Source organism: Microcebus murinus, chromosome 5 (genome assembly GCF_040939455.1).
Source record: "Microcebus murinus isolate Inina chromosome 5, M.murinus_Inina_mat1.0, whole genome shotgun sequence".
NCBI lineage: Eukaryota > Metazoa > Chordata > Mammalia > Primates > Cheirogaleidae > Microcebus > Microcebus murinus.
Window position 1 is genome coordinate 86,896,542 of NC_134108.1, and position 24,516 is coordinate 86,921,057.

Genomic DNA, 24,516 nt, shown 5'->3' on the forward strand with positions numbered 1-24,516 from the left:
ATGGTACATATTCATGGAATATGTAGTGATGTTTTGATACATATAATATATGATAATCAGATCATGGTAATCAGCATATCCATCATCTCAAATATTTATTATTTCTTTGTGTTGGGAGCATTCAATCTCCCCCTTTTAGCTATTTGAAACCAAATATTATTGTTAACAGAATAACAGAATCTATTATACAGAATAGAACTGTTATAGGAAACAGAATCCTATAGTGCTATAGTACACTGAAAATTACTCTTGTTTTCTAAATGTACCTTTTGTATCCTTTAACAAATCTCTCCCATCCTCCCCTTTCCCCTATACTTCCTAGGCTCTAGCGTCCTCTGTTCTACCTTTTATTTCTATGAGATCTACTTTTTTTGACTTCCGCATGTGAGTAAGAACAGTCAGTGTTTAGCTTTCTGTTCCTGGCTTATTTCACTTAACATAATGTCCTCCAGTTCTATCCATGTTGCTGTGAATGGCAGGATTTCATCCTTTTTTATGGCTGAACAGTATTACTGGTGTGTGTATATATATATATCATATATATATATATATATATATCACATTTTCTTTATCCATTCACCTGTTGTTGGACACCTAGGTTGGACACCTAGGTTGAGTCCATATCTTGAATATTGTGAATAGTGCTGTAAAAAACATGGGGGTGTAGCTATCTCTCCAATATAGTGATTTCCTTTCCTTTTCATAAATGCCCAGTAGTAGGATGGTTGGATCATATGATAGTTCTATTTGTAGTTTTCTGAGGAACCTCTATACTGTTCTTTACAGTGTTTGTAATAGTTTGCATTCCCACCAACAGTGTATAAGAGTTTTCTTTTCTCCACATCCTTCCCAGCATTTGTTATTTTTTGTCTTTTTGATAATAATCATCCTAACTGGGGTGAGACAACACCTCAATGTGGCTTTGATTTGCATTTTCTTGATGATTAGTGATGTTGAGCATTTTTTCATATATTTGTTGGCTATTTTTATATGTTCTTTTGACAAATGCCTGTTCAGATCATTTGCTCATTTTTAAATGGGATCGTTTTTTCCTGTTGAGATGTTTCAGTTCCTTGCATATTCTGGGTATTAATCCCCTATTGGATGAGTAGTTTGCAAATATTTTCTGGAGAAATAGATTCTGTAGGTTGTCTTTGCACTCTGTTGATTGTTTCTTTTGCTGTGCATAAGCTTTTTAGTTTAATATAATCCCATTTGTTTAATTTTGCTTTTGTTGCTTTTGCTTTTGAGGTCTTATTCATAAAATTTCTCAAACCAATGTCCTGAAGCATTTCTCCTAGTAATTTTATCATTTTGCGTCTTTCATTTAGGTCTTTGATCTAATTGAGTTGATTTTTGTATAGGGTGAGAGGTGAGCATCTAGTTTTATCCTTCTGCATATGGATATCCAATTTTCCTAGCACCATTTATTGAAGACATGATCCTTTCCCTAGTGATGATGAGAATATCAAGGCCCCAGAAGGACTTGCTATTTAGTGGAAAACTGAAAATTAGAATCCAAACCTCATGTATCTTGGCTGGTAGGTTTTTTTTTTATTTATTTATTTTTTTTTAATTTTTTTTATTTTTTTACTGAGATAGTCACATTGTACTTAAAAGCAATTTAATGATTATGGAGAATTAAAAAATACTCTACCAGAGAAGGGACAAGCCAGGGATACAATGAATAAATTTAAGCTATTATAGCTATGTCTATACTCTTATCACCCTAGTGTATAAGAAAATCAAAGGACTGAATGAAATATATTCTTCATTTTAACCTCCTTTCTTCCCTTCCCTTGCTTTTTATTATTGAACTTTTTTATGGAGTAAGAGGCATGTACTACAACACAGTTTTCAGGTTCTTACTGGTGAAACTCTCAGGTTAGTAACTAGGTAAATTGTCTTTGTTGTTTTCTTAAAAAACTTTTGCTTTGATCTGGTTTAAATGAAGGCAGGTGAATGTTTTTAAAATGAATTTTCTCTGGTCTTGGATCTCTGGCTTTTAGGAAACAGAACTGCATTTTGGAAATCGGAAGACCTTTTTGTAAACTGCATCTTCCGTTCACTATTGTGGCCTTGGGCAAGTTACTCTGGGTCTAATTTTTCTCATTTGTAAAGTAGAGATTTTATTACCTTAAGGGGTGTGCTGAGAAAAGGCATCTGACAATGTGCTTAGCACATTGTTATTCAATTGCAGGTTAAAGTTTGAAGCTGAAAAGGATCTTAAAGTTTATCTCATCTGATTCCTTCAATTCATATATGAGGGGACCTCAAAAGGGTCAAGCTATGACAAATGTTAGTCTGCTCAGATTTCTTTTATATTTTATATCCCTGGCCAAATATTACATTTTCTCAACAAGACTTCTTTAAAAGACCACAAGGCCAGGCGCGGTGGCTCACGCCTGTAATCCTAGCTCTCTGGGAGGCCGAGGTGGGCGGATTGCTCAAGGTCAGGAGTTCAAAACCAGCCTGAGCAAGAGCAAGACCCCGTCTCTACTATAAATAGAAAGAAATTAATTGGCCAACTGATATATATATAAAATTAGCCGGGCATGGTGGCACATGCCTGTAGTCCCAGCCACTTGGGAGGCTGAGGCAGTAGGATCGCTTGAGCCCAGGAGTTTGAGGTTGCTGTGAGCTAGGCTGACGCCACGGCACTCACTCTAGCCTGGACAACAAAGCAAGACTCTGTCTCAAAAAAAAAAAAAAATAAAAAAATAAAAATAAAAAAAATAAAAGACCACAGACGTCTCTATATAAAAACATTTGATAAAAATAAAATTATATATTTCTGGCAAAGCAATTTTAGAAATGGTGAATGTTTATAATAGGGCTTTATGTTATGGCCAGATTCTACCAGAAGTATACTGGGAAAATTTATGCAACCATTTGAACAAAATCCTAAACTACTAGAAAAAGATAAATTACTATATCACATAGTAAGTACCATATAATCCAAATTTAAGATTATCTGGATTGAAAGAGGCCGCAGTTTTCTAATAAGAGAAAACTTTAACATCATAGAAAAGACTTTGTTCTATGAAATATATCTTTGTTAATACAGTAACAATAACAACAATGCATCATAAGTACATATAAACACAAAAAAATGAAAATCCTTCCCCCCCCCTTTTTTTTTTAGCCTTCAGAGGCTGAATTGGTTTATATGGATAAATTGATGCAGTTGTTCCCCAGCTCGTGCTCTGGACATATATTTATATAACTTGCCTCCAGATATGGAGCCTCTCAGAGACTGCCCTTCAAAAAGACAAGAAGCTCAAAACATTTAGAATATACTTTTTTGACCCTGACCCTGTCACTTTCTTTTTCCTTCAAACCACAGTGAAGAAGTTTGTAAAAAGCCTTAAAAATACTGCTGTCAGTTTTTTTTTTTTTTTTTTTTGAGACAGAGTCTCGCTTTGTTGCCCAGGCTAGAGTGAGTGCCGTGGCGTCCTAGCTCACAGCAACCTCAAACTCCTGGGCTCGAGTGATCCTTCTGCCTCAGCCTCCCGGGTAGCTGGGACTACAGGCATGCGCCACCATGCCCGGCTAATTTTTTTTATATATATATCAGTTGGCCAATTAATTTCTTTCTATTTATAGTAGAGACGGGGTCTCGCTCTTGCTCAGGCTGGTTTTGAACTCCTGACCTTGAGCAATCCGCCCGCCTCGGCCTCCCAAGAGCTAGGATTACAGGCGTGAGCCACAGCGCCCGGCCTGCTGTCAGTTTTTAAAACAATTTTAATATATATTTTTTAGTGACAGATTTTGTGTCCCAGGACTGCAGGGATGGTTTTGTCCACTGTTAGTGCTGAGACACCCAAGCTCTCTATCAGCAGCCCCTGCCTCACTGCCCACCTCCCTGCTGGGAATACCCTGTCAAGGATTATAAGTAGATTGTAAAAGTTGGGTTGTTTTGTTTTAAATGTATTTCTTTAGATTTTCCAAAGCTATAAAATAGTTTGAGTATGACATCTGTTTTACACATATAAAGCACAATCACAAAACAGCAGTTTATTGGTGGGAGTACTTTTTTGAAACAAAATAAATATTGATGTAATAAGGATGGAGTTAAGGGAAAAGAGAGGAGAATCCAATTTTCAGGTGCTTATTTGGTCAAAAAGGTTAGAGATCCTAAAAAACATAGAAAGCATAATAAGTAAACTTTCCAGCTGAAATTGGTTTTGTAAAGGGATTTAGAAATAAATAACATAAAATTTCCCGAAGTAAAAAAATAAAGATAGAAATTGAAAGGGGAGGCCTTGCAAAATTAACAGGAAAATATCTCGTTCCGCAATTTCCTAGTAACAGTTAAAGATCAATCCTATGAGTTCTCTCACTAACAGGCAGTCTGTAGGAGTTCTGTTTTGCACAACTTCTGGAAAGAGCTGAACAGATGAGATGTAAATCTTTCTCTTTTAAAATTGCTTTCGAGGATCTGTTTTTACTGAGTTCCAGAGTGGGCAGCAGGGTGCAAGTTTAAGGCCTCAGCCCTATCTTGAGGGCAGAGTCACATCTTCTGTGACAATCCCTTCTCCAAGGAAAGGCAAGAGAGCCAGCTCTTGGACTTTGACATCCTGCTGCCACTTCTGCTATATCATCTTGCCACCAAGAAGAGACGAGTGGAGGCAGCAGTCTCACAATACCCTGTTAATTTGGCTACAGCCGTAAACCTTCTTCACCCCCTACATAAAAAGCCTCAATCGCTGGTTTTCGAGGCCAGTACATTCCTGCTTTCTCCACCTCTGTGCTGGCCGCTTTTCCTGGCCTTATTTTCACCTAGGAAAAAGTCAACAAACTTCTTCTTCTTATCCTAAACTTTGGAGAAATCTTTCTCAAAACCCGCATGCACTAGCTCATACCCTAACAGAAATCTTGAATAAGTAGACAAGATCTTAATTTTTTTAGTGATATTTTCTGTATCACATATAAAAGGAGATAGAGAAAATCTATTCTGTCAGCACAATGTTGGGCTTCTTAATTTTGAGTTATTTAAGTGACTGTGGAGGTGATAAAATTTACCTCATTATAAAAGTCTCTTACGCTCATTTTAAAATCTAGCTATCCAATTGTCATAGGTTTTTGACATCGAAGTTTGTTTGCATGATATGTCATTTGCCTTTTTGTTTATTAATTATTATAGGATACAACAAAAGATGAAGTCAATGAGACTGAAGCCAGCAAGATGAATAAATTAAGAAGGACAAGAAAGAAAGTCACTAAACCGCATGTTTGTTCAACTGAAGTGGGAGACATGGATATATCCAATTCAAGTGGTATGTAACTACTATTATCCCTCAAAAATGGTTCTTTCGGCCGGGAGCTGTGGCTCACGCCTGTAATCCTAGCTCTTGGGAGGCCGAGGCGGGCGGATTGCTCAAGGTCAGGAGTTCAAAACCAGCCTGAGCAAGAGCGAGACCCCGTCTCTACTATAAATAGAAAGAAATTAATTGGCCAACTGATATATATATAAAAAAATTAGCCGGGCATGGTGGCGCATGCCTGTAGTCCCAGCTATTCGGGAGGCTGAGGCAGGAGGATCGCTTGAGCCCAGGAGTTTGAGGTTGCTGTGAGCTAGGCTGACGCCACGGCACTCACTCTGGCCTGGACAACAAAGCGAGACTCTGTCTCAAAAAAAAAAAAAAAAAAAAAAAATGGTTCTTTCAATAACAATCTCTATTTGGTCTTCCTTTTCACAAAACATTTTCATTTTTTCTTTGGGAGAAGCAAAAAGACAAAGAAAAAATTTATTCCTACATAAGTGACATAAAAGGTGACAAACATAAGCTTACAATGTAAATATGTGGGAAAAAAATCAAAATATTCAGAATTTAAAGAGGGTGTTAATGGAAAAAAGCCAAACTTTGTAAAATAATTTTAAAGAGATTTATTATGAGCCAAATTTGAGGACCTTGACCCATAGCCACGCCCAAGAAGGCTTGAGCAAGTGGACTTGCTATGGCTGGGTTACAGTTTGGTTTTATATATTTCAGGGAGACGGAGGTTACAGGTAAAGTCATAACTCAATATGTGGGAAGCATACATTGGTTTGGCCTGAAAAAGTGGGTCATCTCGAAAGGGGGTGGGGGCTTACAGGTTGTAGGTGGGTTTAAAAATTCTTTGACTTGTAATTGGTGAAAGACATGAAGCTTTGTCTAAAGGGTTGGAGTGTTTTAAGATAATAAGCCATAATCAGAGATAAGACATAAGTTTGTTCTATCAATTGAGGATCTGAGGTTTGTCTTGAATACACTTAGGCCTGTTAATGGGTTACAAAGGGTATCCTCAATAAAGGAGGGGAACATGATAAGGCATGTCTGACCTCTGTCCTCCTGGCAGGAAATTTAGTGTTAGGATATTCCTTTGGCCATGGGGGTGTCCATGCAATTCAGCTGGTGGGGAGGTGAGCCTTAAAATTTTATTTTAGTTCACAAGAGTTAGAAGTAGGATGATAGTAATAAGAAAAAAAAAGGACAAAACAAAGCAACATATGAGTAGGAAGAGAAGCACATTTCTGCACTGAGAATGACTACAAAGATCATTACTGACGATTTGGGAAGCCATGAGAAAGTTTATGGAACAAGTTTTTATACCACATGTTGGAATTCCAACTGGACTCCAATAGATTTGAAACAAGGCGAAAACTAGGAGTTAATTTAAACAACAGAATCAATCCTAGGAATGACGGTCTTCCAAACCAGGAGCAGTAGGAATTGACAGCATAGGGTAACAATAAAAAGCAGTCAGACTTTTTGTAGATTTTGTTATTGTTTTAAAATCCTCTACAGATAATGCATTCCCTTATGGTCAGCAACTAGGGTGACACCTTCCACTGCCTCTCCTTTGGTATGTCACTGCCTAGGAATACAGTATTTTTTTAAGTATTCCTCTCCATATCATATTAAAAGACAACTGAAAACAATGGCAACATGTGCTTACATTTTTCCTTATTATTGCAGAGAGGATCAGAAACCAAATGGTGTGCCACAAATTAGGAGATACAAGCAAACCGGTTGTGGGACCTGACTCTGCTAAGTCTCATCTATCACATGATGACAAGGACTCCCAGGATCAGACAATAATGATAAAACCATCATCCCCCCAGACATCAGCCAGTGCTTCTAGTGGTGAATCTAACCCAAACTCTGGTAAGGATTTACTGGTGAAAGTTCTGGAACAAATTGGCATGTGGTTCTAGTCACTAATCCCAAATTTGTATTTAAATTAGAGATAATGTGATTTTGGTTGAAGATTGCTAGCCTGTGAGTCAGATACTTATCATTTATAAAGTATTTTGCTGTTTTCTTTACCTCTGGGCTGCTCATCTGGAAAACAGAGGGGTTGCAATGGAAGATCTAACAGTCCTCCCCCACCCCCAACAATCTTTTCTAAAAGTGAAATTCTATTATTTTAAGTTTCTAGCTTATTGATAGTGTTGTAACTGCTTTCATACATGAGTGTGTTGGTTAAAACTCTCTTAGATGCAAATGATGGAAACTAGTCAAAAAACGAAAGCTACAATGAAAGGGTTAAACAAATATGCTTTGGAAAGGTGGGAATATACCAGGATGTGAAATCAGAGGAGCAGTGTCCTTCATGTTACCCTCACTCCTAATACCAATTTTAAGTTTTGGAGTTTCCCAAGACGAACCTTAGTTTAGATAATTTGAGAGAAGTACTCACAGAATACACCGAAAGCTGTTATACTCAAGGCTGTAGTTTATTACACTGAAAGGAGACAGATTAAATTCAGCCATGGGGCAGTCTAGGCATGTTCTAAGCACAGAATGTTCACTTGTCCTCTCTCAGGGGAGTCAGGGACTGTGCTAGTCTCTTGGCCATGATGTGTGGTAATATGCATGGAGTGTTGCCAGCCAGGAAAGATCACCTGTGTCATGACATCCAAAGTCATTATTGGGGCTCCATGGCTAATTGGGTAAGTGGCTTACTCCAGTCTCTAGTTCCTCTGGGGATCAAGTTGATATTGCATGTCTCAAAGTCCCCACTACAAATGACACTGTTAGACTTTCTGGCATGGCCTAGAGCCCCCAGGTAAACAAAGACACACTCTTGTCAGGCAGGACATTCCAATGGCTTAGAGATTACTTCTCAGGGACCAAGGGCAAAGGCCAGACCTCTCTTTGGGCAGGGTTAAATTCTTTACTGTTAATACCTACAGAGCCTAAGGAGGAACTGGAGCCTGGGAGGTAATCACTATCAGGACCTCACATGTATAGTCTTCTATTGCCATCATAACAAATCACCCAAAAATTTGTACCCCCATAATATGCTGAAATAAAAAAAAAACCATAAAAGATAAAATACAACCCCCCCACCCAAAACAAAAAACAAACAACACATTTCTCCCTTAATATGTTGAAATAAAAAATTCTTATTTGGGGTCTAAAAAAAATACAAATGTATTAATCTGCACTTCTGTATGTTAGAAGTCTGGGTTGGCTCATCTAGCTTTCTTGTTTCAGATTTTGCAAGGCTGAAACCAAGGTGTTGCCATCTGAGTTCTTATCTAGAGACTTTAGGGAATAATACACTTTCAAGTTCATTCATATTGTTGGAAGAAGCCAGTTCCCTGCCACTGTAGAACTGTTTCCTTGCTGACTGTCAACTGGGATGGCCCTTAGTTCCAAGGAGCCTCTCTCAGTTGTACATTTAGAGACCATACCTCAAATTCTTCTCATAGGTGGAATCTTTCTGAATTCCCCCTTTTTCCACATTCCTTTTCTGCCTTCAGCTGGAGAAACTTCTCTGCATTTAAGGGCTCAGTTTGATAATCCAAGATAATCTCCCTATTTTAAGATCCATAACCATAATTTCATCCGTAAAGTCCCTGTTGCCATGCAAATTAACATACATAACAATCACAGGTTACAGGGATTAGAGGATGGTGCACATCTTTTTGGGGAGGCCATTCTGCCTACCACACCATCTCTCATCTCTGAATTTATCTCTGGTTTGGCTTCATGAATTTCTCCATGAAGTGAAGAACATGAGCATTGACAGCCTCTTAACATCAGAAGCTGTCAGCACAAATGTTCACAGGGGTCAGGCAGATACAAATGTGGGCTGCTGTAAGGAAATAGGGAGTGGTACTGGGCATGACATACTAGAGTAGAGGGCAACAAAATATGGCCCAAGGGCCAAATTCAGTTTGCTGGCCAGTTTTTGTAAATAAAGTTTATGTATTATTTATAGCTGCTTTTGTGCTGAAGTGGTGTAGTTGAGTTGTTGTAACAAATACCACGTGGCCTGCAGAGTTGCAAATATTTATTATCTGGTCCTTTATGGAAAGTATTTGCCACCCCATGAACTAGAGGGTGCATGCCCCATCCAGGCTACCTCAGAGCTCCAGCCAACAGTTGCTGTGGAGAGATATCCACTCAGTGTTGCCAAATCTAGTTTTAAGAGAAGTGTGAACTCAAGATTTTGACATAAAATTTTCTAATAGTTAAGTGTTGTCAACTAATTCAAGTTCTGCTCAGCCACAAAAAACAATGATGATCTAGCACCTCTTGTATTATCCTGGGTAGAGTTGGAGCCCATTATCCTAGGTGAAGTATCACAAGAATGGAAAAACTTGCACCACATGTACTCACCATCAAATTGGTATTAACTGACTTAATGGATCAACACTTAAGTGCACATATAGCAGTAACATTCATTGGGTGTAAGACTGATGGGAGGGTGGGAGAGGCGTGTGTATATTCACACCTAATGGGTGCAGTGCACACCATCTGGGGATGGACACACTTGAAGCTCTGACTCGGGTGGGGCAAAGGCAATATATGTAACCTAAACATTTGTACCCCTGTAATATGCTGAAAAAAAAGTTTCTAAACACTGGGAAGACTAATCAGAAAACATCTGGCCATGTTGGCTCCTCCAGTTTGTGATCTTTGTTTTATATATCCTAGTTTTAGCCACAAGAGAGATGGAATCGACCATTTCTTAGTCTTAAACCAAAAATATGGAGAAAGAACTTGTGTCATGAGCTTGCTTTGCACCATCAACCACGGCTGAAGAGTGTGGGTACCAAATTCACTGAACTCTACAGGCCCTTAGTACCAAAAAGATTATAATCCCAATCAAACCACTAATACATAATTTAAAAGTAAATTTAAAAATTAACCTCCAAAAGAAGTCTAAGAAATTTTGGTGTAATATTTTCTTCTTTGTGATAACTACCCTGAGTTTTCCCCAAAATATATTTATTTTTTAAGGTAAAAAGCTCCCTTTCCCTTCCACATTTTTTTTTTTTTTGAGACAGAGTCTCGCTTTGTTGTCCAGGCTAGAGTGAGTGCCGTGGCGTCAGCCTAGCTCACAGCAACCTCAAACTCCTGGGCTCAAGCGATCCTTCTGCCTCAGCCTCCCGAGTAGCTGGGACTACAGGCATACGTCACCATGCCCGGCTAATTTTTTATATATATATCAGTTGGCCAATTAATTTCTTTCTATTTATAGTAGAGACGGGGTCTCGCTCAGGCTGGTTTTGAACTCCTGACCTTGAGCAATCCGCCCACCTCGGCCTCCCAGAGAACTAGGGTTACAGGCGTGAGCCACTGCGCCCGGCCCCCTTCCACATTTTGTTTTGCTTTTGTTCCTGCTTCATGCCTGGTTCTGTCTGGCTTCTGTCACCTGAGCTTTCCAACACTGTCTGGGCTAACATTATGGGGCCAGAGTGTGGAGTCACATTTGCACTAACAGGGTGGCTCCTACGGTAGCCATGTGGATGAAAGACGGCAGGCCCTTGGAAAGGAATGTGGTTGATCATCGGAGCGTGCAATGAGCTGATTGTGTTACAGAGTGTTGTCTCAAATGCACGTTTCCCTTTTTTTTGAATTGGTATTTCTAAAGGCCCAATGTCTATTCAATTTGTCTTTTATAAGTGACCATGGCTTGTTCTCTATAACTGAAATATGTCCTCATTGTCACTAAACACGGACAATATTTCTCCGAGGCCTTCTAGTTGCTATAGAGCTTTGAGGGTTTATTTATTTATTTTTTAATATTATCTTATTTTTTTTCCCTAAACGTTCAAAGCAGCAAAACTTCCTCTGTAAGAACACATTGATTTAATTTATTAGTCCTCTGAGGGGCTAGGAAAGGAGAACACCTCCCAGAAACCATGCTGTAAGAAAAACAAATGAGCCCCTGAACTGGCAATTATCTTCCTGCTATTCATCATGTGCAGCTGGCAAAGGCTGACCAAAAGGTTTAATTGTAAATAACAAGTATGATTTATTTGAAGAAAAGAAATTCAGACAATGATGCAGCAAGATGAGTTGATGCCGTGAAAATGAAATTAGATTGGATAGGGTTCTCCTAGTGGGTGAAAGAATTGAACTTTGAAATGAAAAATTGATACTTAGGATACACACTAAAATATGTGATGCCAATTTTTGCTCATTAATTAGACAAGGTCAAACCATACAGGATGTATTAATTAATTCGTTAATTTATTCATTCATTTACTCACACACTCACTTATTAAAGGAATATTTATTAAGTATGCCTGCACTGTTACAGGGACTGGGATAAAGCAATAAGTAAAACTAAGCCTGTGCTCTCAGGGAGCTGATATGCAAGTGGGAAAGGACAGATAGGAAACATAGGAGTACACGATATGGCAGGTGGCAGTGAGGAATCCGAAGAAAATGGAAACAAAATGACATACTGTTATGGGCTGAGTTGTGTCTCTCCAAAATTCTTTTTTTTCTTTTTTTCTTTTTTTTTTTGGACAGAGTCTCACTCTGTTGCTCAGGTTAGAGTGCCGTGGCATCAGCCTAGCTCACAGGAACCTCAAACTTCTGGGCTCAAGCAATCCTGCTGCCTCAGCCTCCCAACCTCTCAGGTAGCTGGGACTACAGGCATGAGCCACCATGCCCGGCTAATTTTTTCTATATCTTCTTAGTTGGTCAATTAATTTCTTTCTATTTTTAGTAGAGTCGGGGTCTCGCTCTTGCTCAGGCTGGTTTTGAACTCCTGACCTTGAGAGATCCTCCAGCCTTGGCCTCCCAGAGAGCTAGGATTACAGGCATGAGCCACCGTGCCAGGCCTGTCCAAAATTCTTACGACAAAGTCCTAACCCCCAGTACCTCACAATATGACTGAATTTGGACATGAGGTCTTTAAAGAGGTAATTAAGCTTACATGGGGTCAGTAGGGTGGACCCGAAACATACATTTGTTAATGGCAGCCCTAGTATTTGTTAATGGCAGCCCTAGCAAACTAATACATACATAGCACTCACTGTCCAGCCCCAGTGCAACTTTGAGATCCTAAAGTAAATCGAGGGTTAGATCTATCCATGTTGTGATCAAGTCTCATACAATTAATATTCTAGGTGATAATGGTTTATTTTTTTCAGCACTTTCCTCATATGAAATTATCCCACCTTTGCATTTGATGGCATGTTTATTGCCTATAGTCACCCCACTCAATAATATAAAGTTTTTTGAGGGCAGGGCTGCTTCCTAGATATAAATCTCGTGTGAATAGCATGTGGTGATGAAAAAAATCTATCTTGAGTGGATGGATATAATTCTTATTTTAAAATAATACATATTTATTGTAGAAAATTTAGAATATACAGATAAGGTAAAGAACTATTGATAATAAGATTACCTGTCATCCTTTTACTGGTGAACCAATAAAATGTACCTTTTTCCTTTTATGGGAGATGCCTTCTTTATAGCATGTATATAATTGCTTATTATGTTTAAAATGCTGATTATTTGAAAATTTCCATGTTTTAAAATACCTACAAATTTCATTTTATTTAAAAAACATTATTCATATTGGGCTGAACACCCAATATTTCATAATAGATTGGGAATACAGCAACTGTTAATTTAGCATGAAACATTGTAATTGCTAAAGCTTAATTGTTTGTGTTAAATGGAAGGTAGTAATAAAGCCTCAGGAGTCTCAGAGTAGCCAAATGTATCAGTGACAGGACATTATCTGTAATATATTTGCATAGGTGGAACCAGTAATTTGTTTTCCTCATGCTTCATGTACTTAAAATCTACTTCATCTGTGTTTTTAAACTGTCAATCTTTATACTCATTTTTAAAGCCTAATTATATCTTGAAAAAGGATACTCAGGTATCACTTTAAAATTATAGCTGTTCAATGTCAGCAATCTGACAGATTGATGGGTGTTTGGATGCAGACATGATCATGGTACCATTTGTGAGGATTAGCATAATTGTGCTCACTTTACGTGGTTAAGTAGCACTTATGTGGTGCTTACTGTCTGCTAGTAACTGTTAAATAACTTGTTTAATCCTCATAATAAGCCTATAAAGTAGGTAATATTTTATCAATGAGGAAGCGAGGATAAGATTCCTGTCAGGGCAAAGAGAATTTGGAGGGAGGCAGACGGGCTTCAGTGTTTTATGCTGAATCACTACTTTTTGCTGCCTCTCCTAAAACTTCCGACAGTAACTAACATTTGTAATGTGTACTATGTACCTGACCCTTTTATGTGCTATATTCAATTCAATTTGTGGTAATAAGCCACCCAACAGGAGTTAAGAAGTCTGAATTCTCTTTTCAATTTTGGCAATGAATTGATAGTGTGACTTAGAGTAACTGTATCACTCTGGGACTCAAGCTAACGAGTTGGCTAGATTAGATGATTTATCTCTAAAGTCTCTTCTAGCACTAAAGTTTTAGACTTTGCAGACTATCTTAAAAGTATTTAACATTTTTTTATGTTTCTACTTTTAAAATTGAGTATGCAGTCCAGATTTTTCATCTCCTACACTCTCATTCTTAAAAAAGAGACTTGGTTTGCTTACTTACATTTTATATTTGACAGAGAGATATAGTCTTCTTAGATTCAGATGTCATTATAAAGATATAAAACCCTTTTGACAAAAACAAAAAACAAACAAAAAACACAAAAACCTCAAACCAAAACAAAAATCATACAACAGAAAATAAAAACAAACAATTTTACCTTCAATCATAAAGAAATTTTAAATTTAGGAATTAGCAGTTTGTTCAAGATGCCTAAAATCTTTTCAATGATTGTCATCTACATACAGACTTTTATGGTGCCAGTTATGCAAATTTGTTCTAATTTACATAAGCAAAGGGATTTTTGTAAGTACCTACATATGGTATTGCTATATACTTATGCAAATAATGTTAACTTTAACCCAGTCCCAACTGATAAACAATCGTCCACTTTTAGAAACATGATCTTGGGAAGATGATAAAGGCAGGAGGGTAAGAAAGGTAAGATCGTCAACTTCAAGCTAATGAAGTGATAAACCATACAATGCTTTTGTTGTAATCATAGTGACTAATTCACTACTCTCTAGTCTCCTTTTGCTTCTCAGTCCATCATGATCTAGTGACTTAGAACCATTCTTTATTTTACAGATTGCACCAGGGACATCAATCAAATTTTGACCACACCGCAACTCTCTTCTAGAATGAAATACATTAAACAAGCAATGGCCAAAAATCACCTCCAGTTTGTGCGATTTGAAGCAACAGATCTCCATGGTGTGTCCAGGTCTAAGAGTATCCCTGCACATTTTTTTCAAGTGAGTTTTACATACAGTTGTGATTGAATGTAATTTCATGACCATTAGTAAGCAAATGGTTCTTATTACCCTTCCTTATTTTCTTGTAATCTATACAGCAATTCAAGCTGAAAATCAATAATTTGTTTCCTCTCTTGTTCCTCCCCAAACACATAATTGCTCCCCAAGGAGCTGAACATATACTCTCAGTTCTCAAACATCAATTCCTTTACCCAACAGAAATACAAAACTAATTAAGACTGGTAATTTTAATTCTTCTGCCTTGAATAGTTTCCCTCCATAGAATTTTCTTTCTTGTTGCAATTACGAAGATTATATTTTATTTGACATGAGAAAATTGTAACAGAAGCCCCAAGAGCAAATATGAAAGGGAAAATTATTAAATAGGCAGAATTTGTTAGATGAAAAGCATATCCCTTTTAGCAACTAATTCTGATAAGAAAATACCTCATTGAATGAATTAATTAATACAATTAAATTCCTGAAAATGGTGACATCAAGAAACATTATATTTTTATTGTTTTGAGGCATTTTTAGATTTTATTTGGTCAGTTTATGTCATGTTTTTATTTTGATGACTGATTTGTTGTGTAAGGATTTCTTAGGAAGGGACATTAGTCAGTATTATGTAAGAAAGTATAAAAGTTAAGCATCCACTGTATTTAATTATTTAAAAATAAATAGTATATATAATATTTTTATCACTTTAATATCAAATTATATTTTTTCTTATTTGCTTTATTTTGTGAAAAACTGGGGATCTTCACAAATACTTTTTTAAAGAATACCAACAGGTTCAAACTTATTTCTTAAGAAATTCTTTGGATCTACCTATAGATATTGTTTCCTCTTCATAAAGGCAAAAACACATGTTAGTTAATTTTGATAACAAAATGTAGGCCGGGCGCGGTGGCTAACCCTTGTAATCCTAGCACTCTGGGAGGCTGAGACGGGCGGATTGCTTGAGGTCAGGAGTTTGAAACCAGCCTGAGCAAGAGCGAGACCCCTGTCTCTACTATAAATAGAAAGAAATTAATTGGCCAACTAATATATATAGAAAAAATTAGCCATGCATGTTGGTGCATGCCTGTAGTCCCAGCTACTCACGAGGCTGAGGCAGCAGGATTGCTTGAGCCCAGGAGTTTGAGGTTGCTGTGATCTAGGCTGACGCCATGGCACTCACTCCAGCCTGGACAACAAAGCAAGACTCTGTCTCAAAAAAAAAAAAAAAAAAAAAAAAATGTAAAGTTTCCTGTGGACAGGCCCAGAATATAATTCACATGAATCTCTTTCAGTCAATAAGAAAACATATCTGGCACTTCAGGCCCTTTTCAGAGACCTCAATATAAAACCATTTTCTGTTTAGTTTTTGCCAAGTTTTAATCATTTTTTTCACTAATGGCATCTAAAAGCTACATATTTAGAATATTGCTCTATTTCTTCAGTGGCATCCTTTTACAAAAAACTTAATATGCTATTTATCTTTGCAGAGGATTGATATTATTTTTTAATTTCAAAATATTAATTAAGGGGGCACAAGAGTTTACATGGATAATTTGAATAATGGTTAAGTCAGGCCTTTTGGTGTGCCCATCACTGGAATAGTGTTCATTGTACTCAACAGATAAGTTTTTATCACACACTTACCCTCCCTTCCCCTTTCTTGGTTTTTAAAGTCTTGGTTTTTAAAGTCTTAGTTTTTAAAGTCACTTTTTGCCCTTATGTACCCATTGTTTAGCTTCTACTTACCAGTGAAAACAAATAGGTATTTGGTTTTCTATCCCTGAGATACTCCACTTAGGATAATGATCTTCCAGTTCCATCCAATTTGCTGTAAAAAACATTATTCCATTCCTTTTTATGGCTGAGTACTCCATGCCATATATACACCACATTTTCTTTATCCACTCATGAATTGATGGGCACTTAGGTTGATTCCATATTCTTGCAATTGTGAATTGTGCTGCAATAAACATTGGCATGCAGCTTTCTTTTTGATAAAATGACTTCATTTCCTTTGGGTAGATACCTAGCAGTGGGATTACTGGATTGAATGGTAGGTAGATCTATGTTTATTTCTTTGGGGAATCTCCATTCTATTTTTCATAGACATACTAATTTGCAGTCCCACCAGCAGTGTGTAAGCATTACTTTCTATCTGCATCCACACCAACATCTATTGTTTTTTGACTTTTTAATAATGGCCATTCTGAAAATGGCCATTAGGGGTATGTGTGGTGGTATCTCTTTGTAGTTTTAATTTGCATTTTCCTGATGATTAGTGATGTTGAGCATTTTTTCATATGTTTGTTGGAAATGAACCTATCTTCTTTAGAAAAACTTCTGTTCATGTCTTTTGCCCACTTTTTGATGGGGTTGTTTGTGTTTTTTTTTTTTTTTTTTTTTTTTACGTGATGTGATTGAGTTCTTTGTAGATTCTAGATATTAGTCTTTTGTTGGATGTATAGATTGTGAATATATTCTCCCATTCTGTAGGTTATCTATTCACTCTGTTGATTATTTCCTTTGCTCTACAGAAGTTTTTTAATATAATTAAGTCCCATTTATTTAGTTTTGTTGTTGCTGTATTTGCCTTTGGGGGTCTTAGTCATAAATTCTTTGCTTAGGATGATGTCTAGAAGAGTTGTTCCTTTATTTTCTTCTAGAATTTTTATGGTTTCATGCCTTATATTTAAGCCTTTTATCCATCTTGAATTAATTACTGTAAATGGTGAGAGATAGGTGACCTGTTTCCTTCTTTTGTGTGTGGCTATCCAATTTTCCCAGCACCATTTACTGAATAGGGCATCCTTTCCCCACTGTTTTGTTGTTTGCTTAGTTGAATATCATTTAGTTGTAGGTAGATAGTTTTATTTCTGGGTTTTGTCTTTAGTTCCACTGATAGATGTCTCTACTTTTATATTAATACCATGCCATTTTGGTTACTATAGCCTTGTAGTATAATTTGAAGTCAGGTAATGTGATGACTCAGATTTGTTCTTTTTGCTCAGGATTGATTTGGCTATTTGGGCTCTTTTTTGGTTCCAAATGAAGCTTAGGAGTCTTTTTTTTCCCCTGGATCTATGATATATGACATTGGTATATTATTTTTCTTTTTTCTTTTTTTTTTTCCTTTTGAGACAGAGTCTCACTTTGTTGCCCAGGCTACAGTGAGTGCCATGGCATCAGCCTAGCTCACAGGAACCTCAAACTCCTGGGCTCAAGCAATCCTTCTGCCTCAGCCTCCTGAGTAGCTGGGACTACAGGCCACCATGCCCAGCTAATTTTTTTATATATATTAGTTAGCCAATTAATTTCTTTCTATTTATAGTAGAGATAGGGTCTTGCTCTTGCTCAGGCTGGTTTTGAACTCCTGACCTTTAGCAGTCTGCCCGCCTCGACCTCCCAGAGTGCTAGGATTACAGACGTGAGCCACCGCACCCGGCCTAACATTGGTATTTTGATGGGGATTGTGTTGAGTCTGTAAATCACTTTGGGCAGTATGGACATTTTAATGATGTTGATTCTACCAATCCATGAGCAAGAGTTGTTTTTCCATTTGTTTGTGTCATCTGTGATTCCTTTCATTAGTGTTTTTTAGTTTTTATTGTAGAGCTCATTTACCTCCTTTGTTAAATATATTTTTATATATTTTTTTCTTTGTAGCTATTGTGAATAGTATTGATTCCTTGATTTGACACTCTGCTTGACTTTATCAGTATGTAGGAATGCTATTGGTTTGTGTGCATCGATTTTGTAACCTGAGACTTTGCTGAATTCATTTATCAATTCCAGTAGTCTTCTTGTGGAGTCCTTAAGGCTTTCTAGATACAAAATCATATCATCAGCAAACAGGGATAGTTTGACCTCCTCTTTCCCAATTTTGACATCCTTTTTTACCCCCCTTCTCTGATTGCTCTGGTAGGACTTTAAGTACTATGTTGAATAGAAGTGGTGATGGTGGGCACCCTTGTCTTATTCCAGTTTTTAGGGGGAATGCTTTCAACTTTTCCCTATTCAGTATGATGTGACTGTGGGTTTGTCATATACAACTTTTATACTTTTCACATATGCTCCCTATATGCCTACTTTGTTGAGGATTTTATTTTTTATCATAAAAGAGTACTAGATTTTATTGAATGCTTTTTCTGCATCTATTGAGGTGATCATATGGTCTTCGTTTTCTTACTGATTTGTGTATGTTAAATCAAATTTGCATCCTGGGATGAAACCAACTTGATCATAGTGGATTATCTTTTTGATGTACTGTTGAATTTGGTTTGCTAGTATTTTATTGAGGACTTTTACATGTATTTTTATAAGGGATATTGGCCTGTAGTTTACTTTTTTCTTATTATGCCTTTTCCTGACTTTGGTATCAGGGTTATACCGGCTTCATCGAATGAGTTAGGGAGGACTCCTTTCTTCTTGATGTTATGGAATAGTTTTTGCAGGATAGGTACCTGTCCTTTTTTATAGACCTGGTAGATATCAGCTATGAATCTGTCTGGTCAAAGGATTTTTTTTGTGTTGGGAGATTTATTACTGCTTCAATCTCACTGCTCATTATAGAAACCTTCTGGATTTCTATTTCTTCTTAATTCATGTTTGGGGGATTGTGTGTTTCCAGGAATTTGTCCACTTCCTCTAGGTTTTCTAGTTTGTGTGGAAGTTTTTATAGTATTCATGGATGATATTTTGTATTTCTGTGGTATCAGTTGTAATGTCTCCTTTTTCCTTTCTGATTGAACTTATTTGAGTCATTTTTCTTCTATTTGTGGTTAATCTGGTAGTGGTCTATTGATTTTGTTTATCTTTTCAAAGAACCAACTTTTTGTTTCATTAAGCCTTTGTGTTGTTTTATTGGTTTCCACTTCATTTAGTTCTGCCCTGAGTGTAGTTATTTTTCTTCTGCTACCTTGGGTTTGGTTTGGTCTTCTTTTTCTAGTTTCTTAAATTGTGACAATAGGTTGTTAACTTTGTGATTTTTCTGTATTTTTGATGTAGGCATTTATGAACATTCACAATACTGCATTTTTTTTTTATTTCGGCATATTATGGGGGTACAGATTTTAAGGTTTCAATAAATGCCCATTTCCCCCCTCCCCCCACAAGTCTGAGTCTCCAGCATGACCATCCATTAGATGGTGCACATCTCACTCATTATATATGTATATACCCCCCCTCCCCCTGCCCAATACCCTATTACTGCAGTACCTATGTGACCACTTAGGTGCTACTCAGTTAATACCAATTTGCTGGTGAGTATATGTGGTGCTTGTTTTTCCATTCTTGGGAAACTTCACTTAATAGTATGGGTTCCAGCTCTAACCAGGAAAATATAAGATGTGCTATATCACCATTGTTTCTTAGAGCTGAATAGTACTCCATGGTATACATATACCACATTTTATTTATCCATTCTTGGATTGATGGGCACTTGGGCTGTTTCCACAGCCTTGCAATTATGAATTGTGCTGCTATAAACATTCGAGTGCAGGTGTCTTTTTTGTAGAGTGTCATTGGATCTTTTGGGTAGATGTCTAGCAATGGGATTGCTGGATCAAATAGTAGATTCACTTGTATCACTTTAAGGTATCTCCATATTGCTTTCCACAGAGGTTGAACTAATTTGCAGTCCCACTAGCAGTGTAGGAGTATAGAATTTTTTTATTTCCATCTTGATTTCTTCATTTATGAAGTAATCATTTAGTAGGAGGTTGTTTAATTTCCACATTTTTGTGTAGAAATGTGAGTTTCTGTTAGGGTTGATTTCTACTTTTATTCCACTGTGATCTGAGAAGGTACATGGTATGATTTATATTTTTTAAAATTTCTTGAGATTTACTTTGTGTCCTAGGATATGGTCAATCTTAGAGAATGTCCCGTGAGCTGATGAGAAGAAAGTATATTCAGTGGATTTTGGGTAGAATGTCCTGTAGATGTCAGTAAGACCCACTTGTTCCAAGGTTTTGTTTAAGTCCATTATTTCTTTATTAATTTTCTGTTTGGAGGATCTGTCTTGTGCCGTCAGTGGGGTGTTGAAATCTCCGGTGATTATGGAGTTGCTATTAATCCATTTGCTTAGATCCAGTAAGGTTTGCTTTATGAAACTGGGTGCACCTAAGTTGGGTGCATATATATTTAAAATTGTTATCTCTTCTTGTTGAAGTGTGCCCTTCACCATTATATAACTACTTTTGTTAGTTTAAAAACTAAATCGTCTGAAATTAGAACTGCCACGCCAGCCTTCCTTTGGCTTCCACTTGCCTAGAATACTGATCTCTACCCTTTTACTTTTAGTCTATATGCATCCTTGCAGGTTAGATGTGTTTCCTGAAGACTGCATATACTTGGCCTGTATTTTCTTATCCATTCAGCTAGCCTATGTCTCTTGAGTGGAGAGTTTAAGCCATTCACATTTATTGAGAGAACTGATAGGTAAGGTAGATTACTGTTCATTCTGTTGGGTTGGATGTTGTTGCTTTGATTTCTATCTTGAGCCATTGTATTATCTGGCCTTTAATCTTTGGGTTTTGGTTGTTTTTATATTCGTGAGTTTTTATTATGGTGTTCCGTGCGTAACATTGTTTTGAGTACTTCTTGTAGGGCTGGTCTTGTCTTGGTGAATTCTCTGAGACTTTGCTTGTCTGAGAATGTCTTTATTTCTCCTTCATATATGAAGCTTAGTTTTGCAGGGAATAAGATTCTAGGCTGGGCATTGTTTTGTTTCAGAAGAGTGAGAATGGGGCCCCAGTCTCTCCTTGCTTGTAAAGTCTCATTAGAGAAGTCTGGTGTTATTTGAATTGGCTTTCCCTTGTATGTCACTTGCTTCTTTCGTCTTACAGCTCTTAGAAGGGCCTCTTTAGTTGATATTTTGGTCAGTCTGATGACTGCATGTCATGACGTCTACCTGTTTGCATTGAATCTCCCAGGGGTCCTCTGAGCTTCTTGAACTTGTATGTCAAGATTTTGAGCAAGGCCTGGGAAATTTTCCTCTATTATATCTTCAAATAGCTTGTCCAACCCTTGGGTGTTGTCCTCTTCCCCTTCTGGTAACCCTGTGACCCTCACATTAGGTTTCTTCACATAATCCCACATCTCTTGTAGGCTTTGCTCTTTTCTCTTGTTTCTCTGCTCTATCTCTGGGATGGTTTTATTTAGTTGGAGGGTGTTATCTTCAATCTCTGAGATTCTTTCTTCTGTTTGATCTACCCTGTTCTTGAGACTTTCCACTGTATTTTGTAGTTCCCTGAATTGATTCTTCATTTCCAGGAGTTCGGTTAAACTTTTCTTCATTGTGTCTATATCTTTAGTGAACTTTTGTTCTAGGTCCTGGAGGCTTTTTGTGGTTTCTTTGTGTTGGTTATTGAGTTGTTATTGCAGGTCAGTGAGTGTTCTTATGATCCACATACGAAATTCCTCTTCTGTCATTTTGGTAGCCTGATTTGGGTTGGTGTCCGTTTCTAGAGGGCTGGTGCTCCTCTTTGGGGGTGTGTTTTCTGTTTGGTTCCTCATATTTTCGGAGTTCCTCCGCTGATTTCTTCCCATGTCGATCAGTTGTTGCTTCTTTCCTTTAGATTTTTGTTTGGGTATTCACACGCCTTGTTTAGTTTCTGGGCCGTTAGGTGGTGTCTGTGGGTGAAATTGGACCACTCCCTGTATAATGAGTCAGTGGGTGCCGTGAAAAGGCTGTGCAGGATGCCGTCCCTGTCAGTAGGTGGCACTTGCTTGGAGGAACAGGCTATGCTGTTGTTCTTCTGTCCTGTTATCAGCTCTTGTTCTGGGCGGAGCTGGGTTGGGTAAGTCTGCCCTCAGGCACCACCAATGCCATTAGCAGGGGTCAAAGTTCTGTTCTCTGCTTCCAGGAAAAGCTGTCAGGGCAGGGCTGGAATGGTCCCGCTCAGCCAGAAAGTCTGGGGGTGGGGGTGGGGCTGTCTGAGACCCACAGTCTGGAGCAGGCCTCGCTTCTTTCCACCCTCTGCAACTCCGCAGCTACTCCTGGGCCTCTGCCAGCAGGCCAGACCACACACCACCACGCCTCCCCGGATTGTGATGCCAGCGGGGAGGATCCCTGGGCAGAAACACTCCCTGGGCTGGGCGCATGGCCTCCCTTTGGTGGGAGGGTTGCCCTCTAGGATGCTGATCTGCCCCTGGAGGCACACACACCTCAGCAGCCTGTTCACAAATATCCCTTCTGTGCCCTGGGCAATGCTAGACCTCGGTGCAGGGGATCTGGTCTGCAGGTCGGACCTCTGGGTCTCAGAGTTCAAACTGTATCCCCACCAGGGAGAGGAGTTCCAGTCCCAATTCACTCACAGGGAGCCCAAGCTGTGTCTGTGTCTCTCAGCCTCTGAGTCGGCACCGTTCTCCTAGGAACACCATGCCAGCAGCACCTGGGAGGGCTAGCGGGTAGGGAGCTCACAGTCTGAGTTCCCCTTAGTCAGCTATAGGGTCCCAAAAGGGAAGGTCCCGTTCCCTGGAGGTGCCTCCGGCTGGTGGCTGTATTGTCTCTCTGGGCAGCCACAGGTAGGGTCGGCAGAGGGGAGAAGGAGTCAATATGGTGCCTGCCGCGTGGCTCGGGTCTGTGCACACGGAGGTGCCCCGAGGGATTTGGGAATCTGGTGCCGCGTCCGCTACAGGCTCACCGCTAGCTGGCGGCGGCCGTCTCTGGGCTGGTGACCGCAGGTCTCTCCACCCGCTGGGGAGCCCACCAGCAGTCCCAAATGCAGGGGAGGAGAAAGGTGATTTATCCACCTACCCTTCCCGCTGGTCTCCGGGCTGCTCCGGCGGTCTCAGCTTCCAGTTCTCCTCCTCAGCCTCCTCCCGTGGAGTCTCCCGGGGTCTCAGGTAACCCTCCTTCAGGCCCTCATCTCTGTATGCTCGCCTTCTTGCTTCTTTTTTCTAATTTCTGCTAGAATCTGTCTTCTCTGCAGAGACACTCTTTCTGGCGGTGTTTCTCGTCTGCCATCTTGATCCTCCTCCCACAATACTGCTTTGACTGTATCCTATAGATTTTGAAAACTTGTGTCTCCTTTGTCATTTAGTTCAAAGAATCTTTTAATTCCCATCTTAATTTTATCATTGACTCAAGGATCATTTACCTTTTGGTTGTTTAATTTCCATGACTTTGTATAGTTTTGAGTGTTTCTCTTGAAATTGATTTTTAATTTTATTTCACTGTAATCTGAGAGGATACATGGTATGATTTTGACATTTTTGAATCTGATGAGACTTAGTTTGTTGCCTAAGATATGATAAATTTGAACAATGTTCCATGTGCTGATGAGAACAATGTACATTTAGTAGTTTTAGGGTAGAATTTTCTGTAAATGTTGTTAGGTCCATTTTTTTTCTAGAGTTGTATTTAAGTCCAGTGTTTCTTTATTCATATTCTGGTTCAATGATCTGTCCAGTTCTGTCAGTGGGGTGTTGAATTCCCCAGCAATTAAGATGATACTGTGTATTTCTTTACTTAGATCTAGAAGAGTTTGCTTTGTGAAACTGGGAACTCCTGTGTTAGGTGCATATATGTTTAGGATTGTTATGTCTTCTTGTTGAATTGTTCCCTTTTCCATTATATAATGATTATCTTTCTCCTTTTTTTTTGTTGATTTAAAACCTGTTGTTAAAACCATTGTTGATTTAAAACCTGTTTTATCTGATATGAGAATGGCCACACCTGCTCACTTGTGGTTTCTATTTGTGTAGAATATCTATTTCTATTCCTTAACCTTGAATTTCTGTCAGTCCTTGTGGCTTACATATGTTTCTTGGAGACAGTAATTACTTGGGCTGTGTTTTTTAATTCATTCAGTCATTCTATATCTCTTGAATGGGGCATTTAGACTGTTCACATCAAGTGTTAGTATTGATATGTGGAATATGGTTTTGTTCATCATGTTGGATGATACATTATTGTTTTGCTTTCCCT

The 24,516-nt window shown here is 38.3% G+C and overlaps 1 protein-coding gene across 1 annotated transcript in view; it reads left to right on the forward strand.

Moving 5' to 3' along the window:
• The window catches only part of LGSN (lengsin, lens protein with glutamine synthetase domain), a 43,911-nt gene that overhangs the window by 13,097 nt on the left and 6,298 nt on the right, over window positions 1-24,516 (forward strand). The window contains exons 3-5 of the mRNA XM_076003579.1: window positions 5,147-5,279; window positions 6,963-7,151; window positions 14,416-14,582. Of these exons, the coding sequence (XP_075859694.1) occupies window positions 5,147-5,279; window positions 6,963-7,151; window positions 14,416-14,582 (489 nt within the window). The remainder of the gene's footprint in view (window positions 1-5,146; window positions 5,280-6,962; window positions 7,152-14,415; window positions 14,583-24,516) is intronic.